Here is a 17,025-nt window from a genome sequence, read left to right as displayed (position 1 = left end):
TGGGTGCTTTTTGACGTATGTTTGGGGTCATTGTCCTGCTGGAAGACCCAAGATCTCGGAAACAAACCCAGCTTTCTGACACTGGGCTGTAGAGTGCGACCCAAAATCCATGAGTAATCCTCAGATTTCATGATGCCTTGCACACATTCAAGGCACCCAGTGCCAGAGGCAGCAAAACAACCCCAAAACATAATTGAACCTCCACCATATTTCACTGAGGTACTGTATTATTTTCTTTGTAGGCTTCATTCCATTTTCGGTAAACAGTAGAATGATGTGCTTTACCAAAAAGCTCTATCTTGATCTCATCTGTCCACGAGACTTTTTTCCAGAAGGATTTTGGTTTACTCAAGTTCATTTTGGCAAAATGTAGTCTTGTTTTTTTATGTCTGTGTTAGCAGTGAGGTCCTCCTGCCATAGCGTTTCATTTCATTTATATGTCGACTGATAGTTCGCACTGACACTGATGCTCCCCGAGCCTGCAGGACAGCTTGAATATCTTTGGAACTTGAAAAATACGTATTTAATAGATATTTTATGTACCAGTCCTCAAAGGATAGTAAAGAGAAGAGGCGAGATGGAGAGAAATAGAAGAAAAAGAAAAACAGAAGGGAAAAAGAGAATAAAGATAGAAAAAATAAGCTTACTCAATATAGTAAATGTAGACAGTAGAAGTATAGAAAACCTGAATCAAGGTTAGGAATAATATGAACAATGTTTAATAGTATTAATAAATATCACACCTCACATCTGGACAGATGTTAGCATATAAAAACATATGATTATGACAAATATACGACTATCTACTCCATTCGATTTTACATTGGAGACATGTCTGTATTGCCTTGTTTTACTTTTTCCTATGTTGATTGATGTGTATAAAATGTCTTAAAACATTATTTATGCAGAAAAACAGGTATTTAAAAAAATAAAAAAATAAAACATGAATATATGAATACAACAACCACCTAAAAGATAAGAATATAAAGATGGCCTGAAAATGTCCGTGTATATATAGAAAATAATTGTGAATATCCGTATATAAGGCCATCTTGCCTCTTCTCTTTACTATCCTTTGAGGACTGGTCATATAATATCTATTATATACATATTTTCCATGTTACAAGCTCTTTATGGGATTTAGACTTGAGATGAGCGAACTTACAGTAAATTCGATTCGTCACAAACTTCTCGGCTTGGCAGTTGATGTCTTATCCTGTGTAAATTAGTTCAGCCTTCAGGTGCTCCGGTGGGCTGGAAAAGGTGGATACATTCCTAGGAAAGTCTCCTAGGACTGTATCCACCTTTTCCAGCCCACCGGAGCACCTGAAAGCTGAACTAATTTATGCAGGAAAAGATATCAACTGCCGAGCCGAGAAGTTCGTGACGAATTGAATTTACTGTAAGTTCGCTCATCTCTAATTTAGACCAATCCAGTTAACCTCAGGATAGCTAACCTGAGTGAACTACACATAGCCCCATCTCTTTGGAACTTGTTTGGGGCTGCTTATCCACCATCCGGACTATCCTGCATTGACACCTTTCATCAATTTTTCCTCTTCCATCCATGCCCAGGGAGATTAGCAACAGTGCCATGGGTTGCAAACTTCTTGATAATGTTGTGCACTGTGGACAAAGGCAAATCTAGATCTCTGGAGATGGACCTGTAACCTTGAGCTGGTTGATATTTTGCCATAATTTTGGTTCTCAAGTCCTCAGACAGTTCTCTTCACCTCTTTCTGTTGTCCGTGCTTAGTGTGGTACACACAGACACACAATGCAAAGACTAAGTGAACTTCTCTCCTTTTTTTGCCTGCTTTCAGGTGTGCTTTTTATATTGCCCACACCTGTTACTTGCCCCAGGTGAGTTTAAAGGAGCATCACATGCTTGAAACAATCTTATTTAGCCACAATTTTGAAAGGGTGCCAATAATTTTGTCCAGCCCGCTTTTGGAGTTTGGTGTGACATTCTGTCCAATTTGCTTTTTTCTTCCCTTTTTTGGTTTAGTTCCAATACACACAAAGGGAATAAACATGTGTATAGCAAAACATGTGTTACTGCAATAGTTTTCTGTGAGAAATACTTCATTTTCTAAAAACAATTTCAGGGGTGCCAACATCTATGGTCATGACTGTAGCAGCTGATAAGTACTGGAAGGATTAACATTTTTAAATAGAAGTAATTTACAAATCTGTTAAACTTTCTGGCACCACTGAAGGGGTGCTCCAGTAGAGCACCCCTTTAATATTAACATCTACATAAAACCTTGATTTAAAAAAAAAAAAAAAAAAAAGGTAATTTTCTGATCAAATATACTTTGGGTCTATGAGTCATGCACTGCAACAAGGATAGCACAGTGTATAAATTGTTCATGTAATGTTCCTTATAAGTGTACACCTAAGGGGTATTCCAGAGAATATATTTTTCTACTTAACAGTGCTCAGGGTGTAGTTAAATAGGACAACACAATACTCCAATGACACATGTACTTTATATGTATTGTGCCCCCCCGCACTGCACTTCCCCGTGTCTGTGTCACACAAGAACGTTTACGCTCAGCCAAATCACTGGCCGCAGTGGTGTCAGTGTCACACAAGGACGTTTCCGTTTAGCCAATCAGTGGCCCAGCAGTGTCCACCTTAGTCAATTATTGATTGAATGGAAAAGTCCTTGTTCAACCAAAAATTCTCTGAAATACCCTTTTAAAATTTCCATCCCTAAACAATTTCCAATTTGAAAATAATTCATAAAGAGCCAGACTAGCGGAATTAAATGATACCTGTCTATATCTATATGCCGTGTAAAATTATAGCATATATAACACAAAAATAACATTGTCTACATACTGCATTCTGAAGTTCTTTCCATCCCCCCAAAGCCTTGAACTGTCGGAACTGCTCTCCATAAAGGAGTCCATCAATTCTTCTCTCTAGATATACTGTGTGACCTTCATTTAACCTGAAACAAAAATAGTGCAACTAAAATACAAAACTAAAGTGGTTCTCCATGGTTAGGAAAAAGAGCATTAGTTTTCGGGGGGAAAAGGAGAATTTTTTGTACTCGCCGTAAAATTTCTCTTAGCCTTCATTGGGGGACACCTATACTGATGGGTATATGCTCTTGCCACTAGGAGGTGCTGACACTAGGAAAAAAAGTTGGCTCCTCCCTGGCAGGATATACCCGCCCACTGGAAGTGAGGTAATCAGTTTTGTCACAAAGCAGTAGGAGGAGAAGCCAACAAAGAAATATGTCCAAAGGACCCTAGAAAAGAATCCTGGATAAAAAAAAAAAAAATATAACAGGAGCATAAAAATGAAGAAATGGGTGTGTACTGTGTCCCCCAATGAAGGCTACGAGAAAGATTTTACGGCGAGTACAAAAAAAAAAAAAAAAAAAAAAAATATCCTTTTCTCAGGCGCTCTCATTGGGGGACACCTATACTTATGGGACATACCAAAGCAGTCCCCTAGGGTGGGAAGAACAACCACTAGCGAAAGGGGGATCAGTCCCGAGACCGAACCCACTCGTCTGTAAGGCCTGCAGATGAGACCCCAGGCCAGAGATAACCGAGTCCCAGAAACGGAGCTCCCGGAAGATTCCCCTGGCCATGGAGATGGACCAGGACGCCAAGGAAGGGACCATGCTTCGCAGAGACAAGAAAAGGTCGACTAGGAAGCCAGATGGGCCAGACCACTCTGGAAGAAGTAGGAACACAATGCCAAGAAACACATAACCAGACAAAGATCTAGCCTGACTGGAAAACAAAAATGGAAAAGGGCACAACAAGAGAACCCCATCCAGAGTCAACCGATTTAAGAGAACATGGCGAAAAAACACCAGAGAGAGCAGAGTTAGCCTGAGCAGAAGGAGAGCACAGAAGGTGGAGACCAGAAAATCAATGGCAAAAGGAAAGAGACTGAAACCGCCTCTAGAGAAGCCTGGTGCATAAGATCAATGACCGGAACATCTGCAGACCCAAAACCCCTATCCGAGGGGCCCGCCGCGAGCACCCAGGAGACGAAAGTGGGTTGACTGGTAGAATCTGGATGACCGGAACAGCCTTCATCTCGGGAGTACAAGGACCGTGAAAGAGGCGGAAAGAAGAACAGCCAAAACAAGCGGAACGCACTGAAAAGGGTATCCCAGAACACTAGAGTGATAGACATGGGAACTGAAGGTTCCCGAGTCCCCAGGAAGACTTACACGGAAGAATAAACGGCAAAAAAAAAAAAAGTGGAAGACCCTGAAAAGGAGCATCCCAGAACATCGGAGCAGCCGACATGGGAATTGGAGGTACCCGAGTCTTCTGGAGACTTCTACAAGAAGGAAAGTAAACCCAACGTCCGCAAAATGTTCCAGGTGACAAACTTTCGTGTCAAGATGAGAAGAAGCGCGGTACAGAAAACCCCCCTACAAATGGGATTGCGGAGAAGTCTGGGCAGGAGAGCTACACCTGCCCACGACCTCAACCATCACTAAGACCCAAAGAACCAGGAGGTCCGACCTAGAAATAAAGCATGCCACAGCATCCTAGGACAGTTTCCAAGACAAGCATTCTAACCAGCCTTGGAGCCCAGAGGGCCGAGCGGACCAGAGCACTCTGAAGGTACATTTCGTCAGGACAGGAACGGAGGGTAAACAAAAGGAAACCCAGCTGGGACTCCCAGGTTCTGGGCACTGGAAGGTTATTCCAAAAGACGGTGGTGTCAGTGCACCGCAACTGACACTGTCAAGGGGAAGGATGAACACACCTTCCAGGAAGATTGCACCAAGGGAGGAGGAAAGCAAATGCAGGGCCCAAACAACAGACGGTGCTAGACCGGCTGTCGTTGGGCCAAACATGATTGCATAAACTCCGCCAACAGAGGAGAGCACCAAGGATGCACGAGCAGCAGTAGACAACCAAGAAACAGAAAAGAAAGCCAGGCTGCAATTGTGGGCCGTAAGCACACAAGTACAGACAGCAAAAAGCTCATCTGAATGCTCACAGCCAAAAAACAAGGGCCCATCCAGATACTTCACCTATATATAGTGGGAAGAGAGAGAAGGCTCCATCTTGGTAGTAGAAAGCGCTCAACAAAATCGTTCCCCTAGATGAGGTGAAAACAAGGGGTGGTCGAGAGGAAACCCTTGCACTGACCAGCCAAACTCCCTGATCCCCATACCCCCTGAGAAAGGGGGATTTCAAAGTGCGCCAGGCACTGTAGGATCAAGGAAATGCCGCCCTGTGGCAACAGAACAAAGTACTGAGTGTGCGTAGCCCCCAGGAACAGGAACTCTGCGACAACACATCGCGGTATGTAGGAGCCAATGTGTGTCCCCAGAGGGATCGGAATCCAGGACAATGGAGCTGGGCACAGATACAAAGACGTGACTATGAATGCAAGGAAGAAGCACGCACAGATACACAGCAACCAACGGCATTGAGAGGAACACCCCCTAGGGGTGAAACCCTGGAACAGATGGTCGCCAACCCAGCCATCTAAGGCAACAGAGCAGGCACCTGACCCAGCCTTCCCAGGAACCCCACCAGGCCGCATGCCAGAACAGAGGTGCTCAAACGCTGCAGACCTGCGGAAACAAGACCACAGGAAGGCCCGAGGCACCTCCCCACAGACAGAAGGGAAGGCGGGCAGGGGCCCTTAGCAGACGTAGGGACGCAGACACAGTTACCTCACGAGTAGTCGGGTACCAAGACATCAGAGACGAAAGAAACTGCAGACCACCAAAAATCCGGCAGTATGGAAGACAGGCTCAGTACCCAACGGTGGGTCACAACCATGTCCCTAGCAGACCAGCGGTGCACCCCTTAGAAAGGGGAACAGAGAGTACTGCTGTTGCTGTGAAAGGCTATGGAACCTTCATGAGATGCCCACACCCCATTTCCTAATGGTGCTACACTCCAGAACTGCTGTCGCAGATGCAAGAGATGAAGGATGTATGTGGAGAGGGAACAATGAAGACAGTCTGACTGACAGGCATAATGGTCCAATGAGCCTACAGAGAGACACTGTGGAGCTTCACGTGGAAGTGAGTCACCGGACTACAGTCGCAGGAGCGGCAGGAATGGGGGAGAAGACCAGGTGGATTAGAAAACCATGCAGACACAGTCTGGCAAAGGGACCATGGCCACTCCGGGTCCCACATTCAGAACCACACACCGAAAGTGGGTTACCAGCCTTTAGCCTTGGGAACGGCAGGCATGTAGAGAGGGACCTGGTAAGGTAGGGAACCCCGCGAACCAGCCTTCGGCGCAATGTATAGGGCCCTCAGAATAACAACGGGTGACTCACTTGGAACTACTCCTTGGCAGTGGGATACCTGAACTTCCGATTGGCTGACTGGAGAGGATTACTGAACAAATAAGGTCACTCCTTCGAACCCTCCCACAGAAAGTGGGGAACAGGAGTGTGGCTGATCTGATGGGTGACCTGGTGGAATAGGAGACCATGCAGACAATGTCTGGCTTACCGGCATCAGTCTCTCATACCTGCAGAGACCTTCATACAGGTTCCTCACACCAACAGTGAGGTATGGAGAAAAAACCCAGCCAAGCACGCAGCAGGCCTGAGATGGGAGACCGACGGCGGCAAGACCGTGCAGACAGCGGTCTGATGGGATGAGTGCCCCTTCAGGCACTGGAGATAGGGAACACAGTCAGATAGGCAATAACTGTTCCCCTTTGATGCCTGTGGAAGGGCGGGGAGGCCTAGACTACATGGATAGAAGCCCCGTTACCTTGGAAGATCGGGGGAGGCTGAGGAGCTGTGGATTGTATCCCCTTTCGCCCTGCAGAGGGTCCATGAGAACACACCAGGTTACCCCTCCGGATACCGCTAACTAGCAGTGAGCTACCGGAACTCCAGCCGCAGATACATCAAGCTCCTTGGAGAAGCAACAGGCGGCGGAGAAAACCATACAGACCACTGTCTGGCCTACTGGTATGGGTCCATTGTAGACAACGGGTTACTCCAGTGGACACCTCGCACTAGTAGTGGGGTACCGCAAGCTGTGAAATGAGAGACAGATGAGACTACTGTCCGTAATAATGATATTAGGTCCAGTCCATGCCCACGCAGGACGCTTCCAGGGAGACCACGCACTGGACGTGGAGATCCAGGGCGCTGGCCGCATTTGCAGCAGCCTGTGGAGGAGAGAAAATGGTATGCACAAGCTAAGAAACCCCAATGGGTGACCGTCAGACATGACAGACATGTCATGACGCTCAGCGGTACAGGACGGTCACTGACTAACTACGGTGTGAACCCTGGCAATGACCCGCCACGGCGGGTCACATACACAACTTGACAGAGTGAGAACCCTGCAGAGAATAGCTATGCCAGAGGCATACCTCAACCGACTCAAGGTAAATTGCCATGTCAGAGCCCGTACAGGGAGAAAGAAACAATAAAACAACCCCCAACAGATATTAAGCTGAAAAGAACAGATATTACAGGCCAAGGCTGTAATAGTGAATGGGTGTCACAAGTAGAAATGAAAAATAAGGGCACAATTTACTCATTGGCCACAAGAGGGCGCTAAACGCCATTAATACGTTCTGAGTGACCAGCTGCAGAGATTTTAATTTTTTTTTTTTTTATTAAAAATACATGGAAGGGAAGCATGGGGAGCTAGGCGCCCTGCACTGATGCAGTCCACAAGATCTCCCAAGTTAGACGGGAAAGCTTGCCCGCACCATGCCCCTCCTGCAGGGACACAAAGGAAATGCACCCGCGGGAGCCCTAGAATCGGCGACGGCCAGGAAAAGCATGCACAGAAACGCAGCGCCCCACAGATCAGAGACCAGGGAACAAGAGTGGCCCAGTCCGGGCAAGCTTTCGTCAGGCTGGAGCGCAAAGGCCACTGACCCCAGCAATGGTGGAGGGGTGGAGCTAACGCCGCTGGAGGCGTACCTCAGCCCGGCCACGGGTAAGCACCGGCCGGTCGCAGCAACATCCGTGGGGCGCGCGAACCTGGAGAGGGGGAGCTGCCTGGCCTCCCGGTTCGCGTGCTGTTCAGAGGGAGAAGGACGGAGCTACTGCTGCCATAATCCCCTGAATCTTAAGAGGCGGCGCTGCCTGGCCTCCGGTTAGCGCGATGGCTCAGGGGGAGAGGAAGGGTGGAGCCATGTGCCGCCATAACTCCCTGAACTCCGCCGGCTGAACACCCAGCGCACTGCCACTGAAGTTTGGAATGGAGGAACAGCAAGGCTGTTCAGTGGTGAGCCGGAAAGGAACTCTTGCGGAGGCAGCCGCTACTAAAAGGCTGGCGGCTGTCCTCCAAAGGACCCAGTATGCAAAAACACAGCCGCCCCCCACCTAATGCTTCTAATATAGGACAGAGTCCCTTTTGTAAAAAGGAAGGGGGGGGGAGAACATACTCACCTGCGGACGCCATCTTCTTATATTCACCCAGGCATCTTCAACCAGCTAATGGCCACGCTGCATCATACCAGGCTAAGATAGCGGGGCGCGCAGGGGCAGTGGGGGACCCCGACCAAGGGTACAACCTCCGGGCGCTGGCCGTTGGCGAGAAAAAAAACAGTACATACTCTATGCCTGTGCCCCTTAGTCGCGTATGGGGGAACAGGTAGCGCCATGCTCCTGAACCCCCACCTGAAAAAAGGGAAACAAAAGGGAGATAAAAACCTAACTAAATAGCCCATACTAGAAAAAAAGACCATGTCTGGGGACCTCCCAGACCTGTGTCTTGCCTCCTACTGACACTAGCTAAAACTGATTACCTCACTGCAGGTGGGCGGGTATATCCTGCCAGGGAGAAGCCGACTTTTTTTCCCTAGTGTCAGCGCCTCCTAGAGGCAAGAGCATATACCCATCAGCATAAACATTTGTTTTTATGAATATATTGAATACTCTTTCATTTAGTACGTATGAAGAGTGAAACATTAATAACAGTAACATAACAGCAGTCCCATAAGGTTATGCTTTCTTTATAAGCTAAAATGATTTGCCTGTGGATGACAGAGACGGCCATGTAAGGAGATAATGAATCAGGGAAATGTACATACCAGAAATTTTCCCAGGTTCTGTTTGTAACCAAGTTTCCTGTCCAGCTGTGTGAAATTTCATGTGCAATGACCTACAAATTAGATGGGCGAGAGTTACATTTCTGACGTCCAGTAGAATAGACATTTGTAAACATTACTGCATGTACACGACCAAATGTCAGTACAGCGGAAAAAATATTGAAATGATCTAAGGCATGATTATAAAACTACAGCACAAAATTATTATACAATATATATATATATATTAGGGATGTAAGAAAAAATCGATTCTCGCGATAATCGCGATTTTTCATTTGCCGATACAGAATCGATTCAAAATATTTTTGAATCGATTCTTTTAGGGATGTGAAATTTTTATCTGTGGACGCCCGTATCTTACCTGCCAACGAGCCCGCGGAGCTCCGGTACAGGTGTTCGGTCCCCGGGCTGTATTCTTCTTACTTCCTGTTAGTCCGGCACGTCACATGGAGCTTCAGCCTATCACCAGCCGCAGCGATGTCCCGCCTCCGCTGGTGATAGGCTGAAGCTCCATGTGACGTGCCGGACTAACAGGAAGTAAGAAGAATACAGCCCGGGGACCGAACACCTGTACCGGACTGTACCGGAGCTCCGCGGGCTCGTTGGCAGGTAAGATAAAGTGCGTTTTATTTTATTTTGCAGCCCGGACGGGATAACATGAGAAAAGTGTGCGCCGGAGTACTAGATCGCCGCTGTCAAAGCTGACAGCGGCGTCTATTGGGATCTATGAATGCTCCCAGGTGGGCGATATATCGTCACCTAGACGGTATCGCGATATATCGGGATATATCGAATCGCCACACTGGTATCGCGATTCGAATCGAATCGCCAAATTCTTGGCGATTCACACCCCTAATAAATATTATGTAATATATATATATATATATATATATATATATATATATATATATATATATATATATATATACATACACATACATACACACATATACATATACACATATACACATATACACACACACACACACGCACACACACATATACATACACACACAGTGGTCCCTCAAGTTACAATATTAATTGGTTCCAGGACGACCATTGTATGTTGAAACCATTGTATGTTGAGACCGGAACTCTATGGAAACCTGGTAATTGGTTCTGAAGACCACAAAATGTCATCCAAAAATAGGAAAAAGAGAGGATATAAAAAAATAAAAATAAAATAAAAAAGTAGATAACTAATACAGAAACCAAATCTTTACATATATAAGTAAGAAAGATCTGCTGGGCGCTGTAAATCACTGTCAATGTAGGGGACAGGAGCTTCTTCAGGGTCTTGTACAGTACACGCAATGTCCTAAAAATGTTACATGGAGCCGTCCTCACCTGGTGTCCAAAGGAGCAGCTAACCCTGGTACAGGTAAAGTGTACAGAACATATACCTCCCTGTACTTAAGGGGCGCTACCAGACACCAGTCAGTGCATGCACTTCAGTAATACAGGCATTTTACCAGTGAATGTCCATTCTGATTGGTCGGTTCTTCCAGTCATTGACACATTTAACAGATCTGGACTGTCTGTACATTGTATGTTGAATCTGGTTTCAAGTTACAATGGTCCAGAAAAGACCATTGTATGTTGAAACTATTCTATGTTGAGGCCATTGTAAGTTGAGGGATCACTGTATACACACATACACATATACATACATACATACATACATACATACATACACACACTGTTTGCAAACAATCGTAGGGCTGTAATCCTAACTTAACTTTTTTCTTTTTATTGGTTGCAAATGTTACAAATGTAAAAAAAATAAAAAAAATTAAAAAAAAAAACACTGAGGACAATTTTCCATATGAAAAGTAATAAAAGTGGATGCAGCTTTACCAATCACTACAATTTAACTCAGGGGTTCTAGCTCAATACAGGAAGAATATCATAAGTAAAGATTATCGCATAGATTACATAAATGGGCATCGCCCACTAATCTACCAATTAGAATTATGAAAAAAAAAATGGTCTACTATGTACAATAAAAAAAGCATAAATTGCATAAGAAAAAAAACACAAGACAAAAAAAAAAATAAACAATGTACGAATGAAATTACTATTTGCATAATATTTGATACATTTGTTGTAATAACTTTGTTTAAAACAGACCATAAATAGTATACTCACACTTGCTAGAGAACGGTCACCAGCCTGGAATATATAAACATATTGGAAAAAACAGGATTAGACAAATCAACGTTTTACACATTAAAAAAGGTAAGAATAATATATTATACTAAACAAAAATAAATAAATATTTAAACTTCTTATTGCATAAACTTAAAGGGTTTGTCTGACCAAAAAAATAAATAAAAATCTCACTTCCATTCCCCTGGCGGTTCAGTCTTTGTCCATGGGTTGTATCTGGTATAACAGAGTTAATATGAGCTGCTTTATCAAGCGCAACCCATGGGAAACACTGGCATGGCTTTATTAGATTATTTCTTTTTTACATCTACTATTTGCGTATATATAAAAATAAATAATAAAATAAAAAGTTAAAATCAAAACCAAAATTAGGCTTAAAAGGGGTACTCCACTGCCCCAGCATTCAGAACATTTTGTTCCGAACGCTGGGTGGGGGCTACGGGGATCGTGACGTCACGGCCACGCCAGTTCGTAATGTCACACCATGCCCCTCAATGCAAGTCTATGGGAGCGGGCGAGGCAACTGACACCCCCCCCCCCCATAGACTCTCATTGAGGGGGGGTCGTGACGTCACCAACTAGGGGCGTGGCCGTGACGTCACGATGCCCGCAGCCCACACCCAGCGTTCGGTACAAAATTTTCTGCACACTCGGGCAGTGGAGTACCCCTTTAAATAAAAAAAGAAATCAAGCACATTTGAAGGAATGCCACTTTGCAGCCAGGCACTATATCCTGTATATTCTTTTTAAAATCGTAAATAAAAACATTTGTTCAGGAACTTTTGTGAATTAGTTATTAGTATTTTTTTAAATTCCAATCGATTTAATCAAGTGTTATGTTTTATGGCACCTATGTATTCTAAATAATATCACACAGCATCACAAGAAGCATGTCCTGTATGCACGCAATTACTTACCAGCACAGTCGGAGTTACAAAGGTAAGACAAGGGTTCTCCATTCCACCGTATGGGAATGATGGAGGCAAAATGAGCAGGTCATATTTCTCCCAGACATAAGGACCCACCAGAGACTCTGCATATTTCAGCATTTTTTCTGTCTATGAAGTATATGTAGAAAAAAAAATGACAATTATTTAACACAAAAGAATCTCAAAATGTTTCCTTAGAGTTGAAATTTGGAACAAGCTCTCATCTGGGCATAAAGGTGTTCAGCTGACTGTCAGCTCATGTGTATGGCCAGCCATAGGCTGCATTCACACCGCGATTTGACCTTCCGATGCAGAGATAGGATTTCAGAAGCTCAAATCGCCTGAAATCGTATCTGTGCACGGACAGATATGGAGCCATTAACTATGATGGGGCTGCGGACCAGACCGTAGTCAGCTCGTGACTACGATCTGGTCATTTTCTCAGCATGTCAGATTTTTGACACTGACAAAAACAAAACAAAAAGAAAAACAAACAAAAACGGATCCCCTGAGAAAATGACCAGATCGTAGTCACTAGCTGACTACGATCGGGTCCGCAGCCCCATAATAGTTAATGGCTCCGTATCTGTCCGTGCACAGATTCGATTTCAGGCAATTTGAGCTTCCGAAATCGTATCTTTGCATCGGAAGGTCAAAGCACGGTGTGAATGCAGCCTTTGAGTGCATTCACACCACGTTTTGAAGATACGGGACCCGGCCCGTAACTCATTCACTTCAATGAGCCGACCGGAGTCAGATAGGGACTCTTGTCGGCTAATTTTTGCCCCGTATCCAGCTTTCTGACTGGACGAAAAACCGCGGCATACCACAGTTTTAGGTCCGGTCAGAAAACTGGACACGGGGCAAAAATGAGCCGACCAGAGTCCCTATCTGACTCCGGTCGGCTCATTAAAATAAATGAGATATGGGCCGGGTCCGGCTGGGATACAGAAGCACCCGGTTTTCACTCCCCCAGCCGGATCCGGTTCCCGTATCTTCAAAACGTAATGTGAACCAGGCCAAACCCTTTATTTTTACTTACAAAGCAATTGTAACATGACCATTAGTATAAAAAGTCATATTTGACAAGAACCTGCACTGACCCACCTCAGCAAATTCATAGACAGAAGCTTCCAGCAGCTCTGTCTCAGTCCATACTGTGGTCCTCGGACCAATCTTCCTAAGAATAACAGAAGATTAAATCATGACTATAGGGTTAGGATTGGAAGTTTAAGGCACAAAAAAATTTATTATTTGAAGATTCAGTTACAGTAAAAAAGGTAAATTTGACATTACTGTAAAAAAAAATGTTTCAGAGAATCACAGTCAAACAGTTACGATACTGCACTGCATCATGTGAACACAGAAATTATTGTCCAGTTTAAAAGGCAGAGCAATAAGCTCTATCATCAGTAGTCAGCAGCCCATAACTATGTGTACAGAGGGGATGTGCCGCATATATAATGCAGTGATTACTTTTACGGGTTTATTCACTCCTAAGGCTATGTTTACATGGCAGAATTTCTGCACGTAATTCTGAATGAAGTTTCTGGAAGATTTTATAGCCAATTCACTTCAATGGAATTCCTGCAGCATAAATTCAGCAGCAGAATTTTTGGGTGTATAGGGAGGTATTAGCAGTAAAGAGAGCTTATGCCGATGTACAGAACACTGGTGAGACCTCACTTCTGGTCATATCTCCCGAATAATATAGTTATTTCGGAGAGAGTTCAGAGAAGAGCTACTAAACTAGTACATGGATTGCAGGATAAAACTTACCAGGAAAGGTTAAAGGACCTTAACATGTATAGCTTGGAAGAAAGAAGAGACAGAGGGGATATGATAGAGACTTAAATACATAAAGGGAATCAACACGGTAAAGGAGGAGAAGATATTTAAAAGAAGAAAAACTACCACAAGAGGACAGAGTTTTATATTAGAGGGGCAAAGGTTTATGCAGTAATATCAGGAAGTATTACTTTACTGAGAGAGTAGTGGATGCATGGAATAGCCTTCCTGCACTTACAGTGAAGGAGTTTAAGCATGTATGGGAAAGGCATAAGGCTATCCTTCACATAAGAGAGAGATAGGCATAAGGCTATCCTTCATATAAAGGAGATATATATAAAAAAAAAAAGAGATGCGCTCCTAGTGGAGAATCACAAGGTGGATTGGCGTGTGAGCGTGTCTTTTGCACTTCACCGTGTAGCGTTGTGCTGAGGGCACAACACCTTGATGAGCTTGTAGTCGAAAGTACGGGCGGCAGCCTGGGCGTCCTTCACCGTGACCTCCAGGTCGTGGTGCAGCAATAGTGAGAGGAGAACCAAAAAAGTAGGACTTGCTTGGCCCTTGGCGCCTATTCCCCAAACACCAATTCCAGCCGATAGTAGTTCGTTAAAACAACTGTCCTTTATTGGTACAAAGCACCCCTCTTTTGTACCAATAAAGGCCAGTTGTTTTAACGAACTACTATCGGCTGGAATTGGTGTTTGGGGAATAGGACCAAGGGCCAAGCAAGTCCTACTTTTTTGGTTCTCCTCTCCCTATCCTTTATATAAGATAGAGATAGGTATAAGGCTATCCTTCATATAAGATAGAGATAGGTATAAGGCTATCCTTCATATAAGATAGAGATAGGCATAAGGCTATCCTTCATATAAGATAGAGATAGGCGTAAGGCTATCCTTCATATAAGATAGAGATAGGCCTAAGGCTATCCTTCATATAAGATAGAGATAGGCCTAAGGCTATCCTTCATATAAGATAGAGATAGGCGTAAGGCTATCCTTCATATAAGATAGAGATAGGCATAAGGCTATCCTTCATATAAGATAGAGATAGGCATAAGGCTATCCTTCATATAAGATAGAGATAGGTATAAGGCTAGCCTTCATATAAGATAGAGATAGGCATAAGGCTATCCTTCATATAAGATAGAGATAGGTATAAGGCTATCCTTCATATAAGATAGAGATAGGTATAAGGCTATCCTTCATATAAGATAGAGATAGGCATAAGGCTATCCTTCATATAAGATAGAGATAGGTATAAGGCTATCCTTCATATAAGATAGAGATAGGTATAAGGCTATCCTTCATATAAGATAGAGATAGGCATAAGGCTATCCTTCATATAAGATAGAGATAGGTATAAGGCTATCCTTCATATAAGATAGAGATAGGCATAAGGCTATCCTTCATATAAGATAGAGATAGGCATAAGGCTATCCTTCATATAAGATAGAGATAGGTATAAGGCTATCCTTCATATAAGATGGGGACAAGGACTATTCATTGTATTCAGGATATTGGGCAGACTAGATGGGTCAAATGCAGCCTAATAGGGGGAGATTTATCAAACCTTGTGTAGTTGCCCATAGCAACCAGATTTCTTCTTTCATTTTTAAAAATGCCTCTGAAAAACGCAATCTGATTGGTTAGGGGTAACTGCACCACTCTTCCTCTACACAGGTCTTTATAAATCGTCCCAATATTGTCCTTTTGGCATTCGATGATTATTTTATATGTTTGATGATTTTACATATTTATTCCAGTGTGGACATAATAAAACCTAATATGCTAGAGGACAAATTAGGAAGTGATGTCATGTACACGTAGGGCTAGACAAGCTGCAGGCGCAAGACTGTTACTTCAATTTTTTTCTAAAAACATACAACTTATTTAAAGGGGTTTTTCAGGAATAAAATAACAAAATTGGTTTCTTTTAAAAACAGCACCATACCTGCCCCCAGGTTGTGTGTGGTATTACAACTTGTCTCCAATCCCTTTAATGGAACTGAATTGCAATATCACACACAACTCAAGAACAGATGTGGTGCAGTTTAAAAAAAAAAAAAGATTGCTCTGTTTTTCTTGTCCTGGACATCCCCCTTTAATATATAACATTGTTTGGATTATACATTGCTGATGACATGATGGAGGATGGTATTTGTTGAATGTACATGAGGCCTGGCCAGGAGCACACTTACCTTCCCTCCAAAGCACCAACCACTAGAGCTATTAAATAACTTGGTATGGGCACCTATTGAAATGCAAACAAAAAAAGCTGATGTTACTTTATAAAATAGGCTTTCTGTGGGCTCAAATCCACACATTTACAGTGATTGCATAGTCCTTACAGCAGTTATGATAAGTTATATTCTTCTCTTTTAGGACTTGTTTAGCTATGAACAATAACTTCTTGCACAGTTTAGCTTTTTATTGTGAAAAGGAAGACAAGTCTACTGTGTAACCTAAACTACATACAACAGGACCCAGGAGGGATCTTTGTTCTGTAACCCAGATAAATGCAAACAATACGGTCATTGAAAAAAAAAAAATCTGTTATACATGAAAGAGCCCAAAGCCTTACATTTTGCTTGAAACGATAGATCTTTCTACTGCAGTCATGGGGGTCAATAAAATCTCCATCATTCAGAGCGCTCATCAATGCTACCAACTCCTTAGGAATGGATACCTAATGGGAAGAAAGAATAGTTCTAGGGTACCTAGTTATAAACAAACCACAAAGAAAAAAAACACACACACACACTCTACAATGCAAAAAAAAAAAAAACATTTTGTAAAACCTAATGAAAACATGCATTCAGTCACTAATGCCATGCAGGATATGCATTTTTTTAAGGAAATGTTGGGTAAAGCCCAGTTCATTGTAAACACAATTCCTTGTTCCTTCCAGGTTGAGGGTATGAGACAAAACATGTTCTTGTCTGAAAAAAAATAAAGCTGAATTAGGTTTACCTCGCTGTGTTGTTGTGGCTAATAATACAGTAATATGTAGTGTACATTTAACAAGGGATTGCGCTTACAATTCACCATCATTAATTTACAATTAATTTTTTAGGCTTTGTTTAACATTTC

General features: G+C 43.3%; 1 protein-coding gene across 1 annotated transcript in view; it reads right to left on the bottom strand.

Annotated features, from left to right (window-relative positions):
• Positions 1 to 17,025, bottom strand: part of LTA4H (leukotriene A4 hydrolase) — a 63,519-nt gene that overhangs the window by 27,716 nt on the left and 18,778 nt on the right. The window contains exons 5-11 of the mRNA XM_056574488.1: positions 16,517 to 16,621; positions 16,134 to 16,186; positions 13,253 to 13,325; positions 12,134 to 12,274; positions 11,196 to 11,219; positions 9,030 to 9,100; positions 2,848 to 2,959 (exon numbers count right to left, since the gene is read on the bottom strand). Of these exons, the coding sequence (XP_056430463.1) occupies positions 2,848 to 2,959; positions 9,030 to 9,100; positions 11,196 to 11,219; positions 12,134 to 12,274; positions 13,253 to 13,325; positions 16,134 to 16,186; positions 16,517 to 16,621 (579 nt within the window). The remainder of the gene's footprint in view (positions 1 to 2,847; positions 2,960 to 9,029; positions 9,101 to 11,195; positions 11,220 to 12,133; positions 12,275 to 13,252; positions 13,326 to 16,133; positions 16,187 to 16,516; positions 16,622 to 17,025) is intronic.

This window comes from Hyla sarda, chromosome 4 (assembly GCF_029499605.1).
Source record: "Hyla sarda isolate aHylSar1 chromosome 4, aHylSar1.hap1, whole genome shotgun sequence".
NCBI lineage: Eukaryota > Metazoa > Chordata > Amphibia > Anura > Hylidae > Hyla > Hyla sarda.
This window is presented reverse-complemented; position numbering and strand designations above follow the sequence as displayed.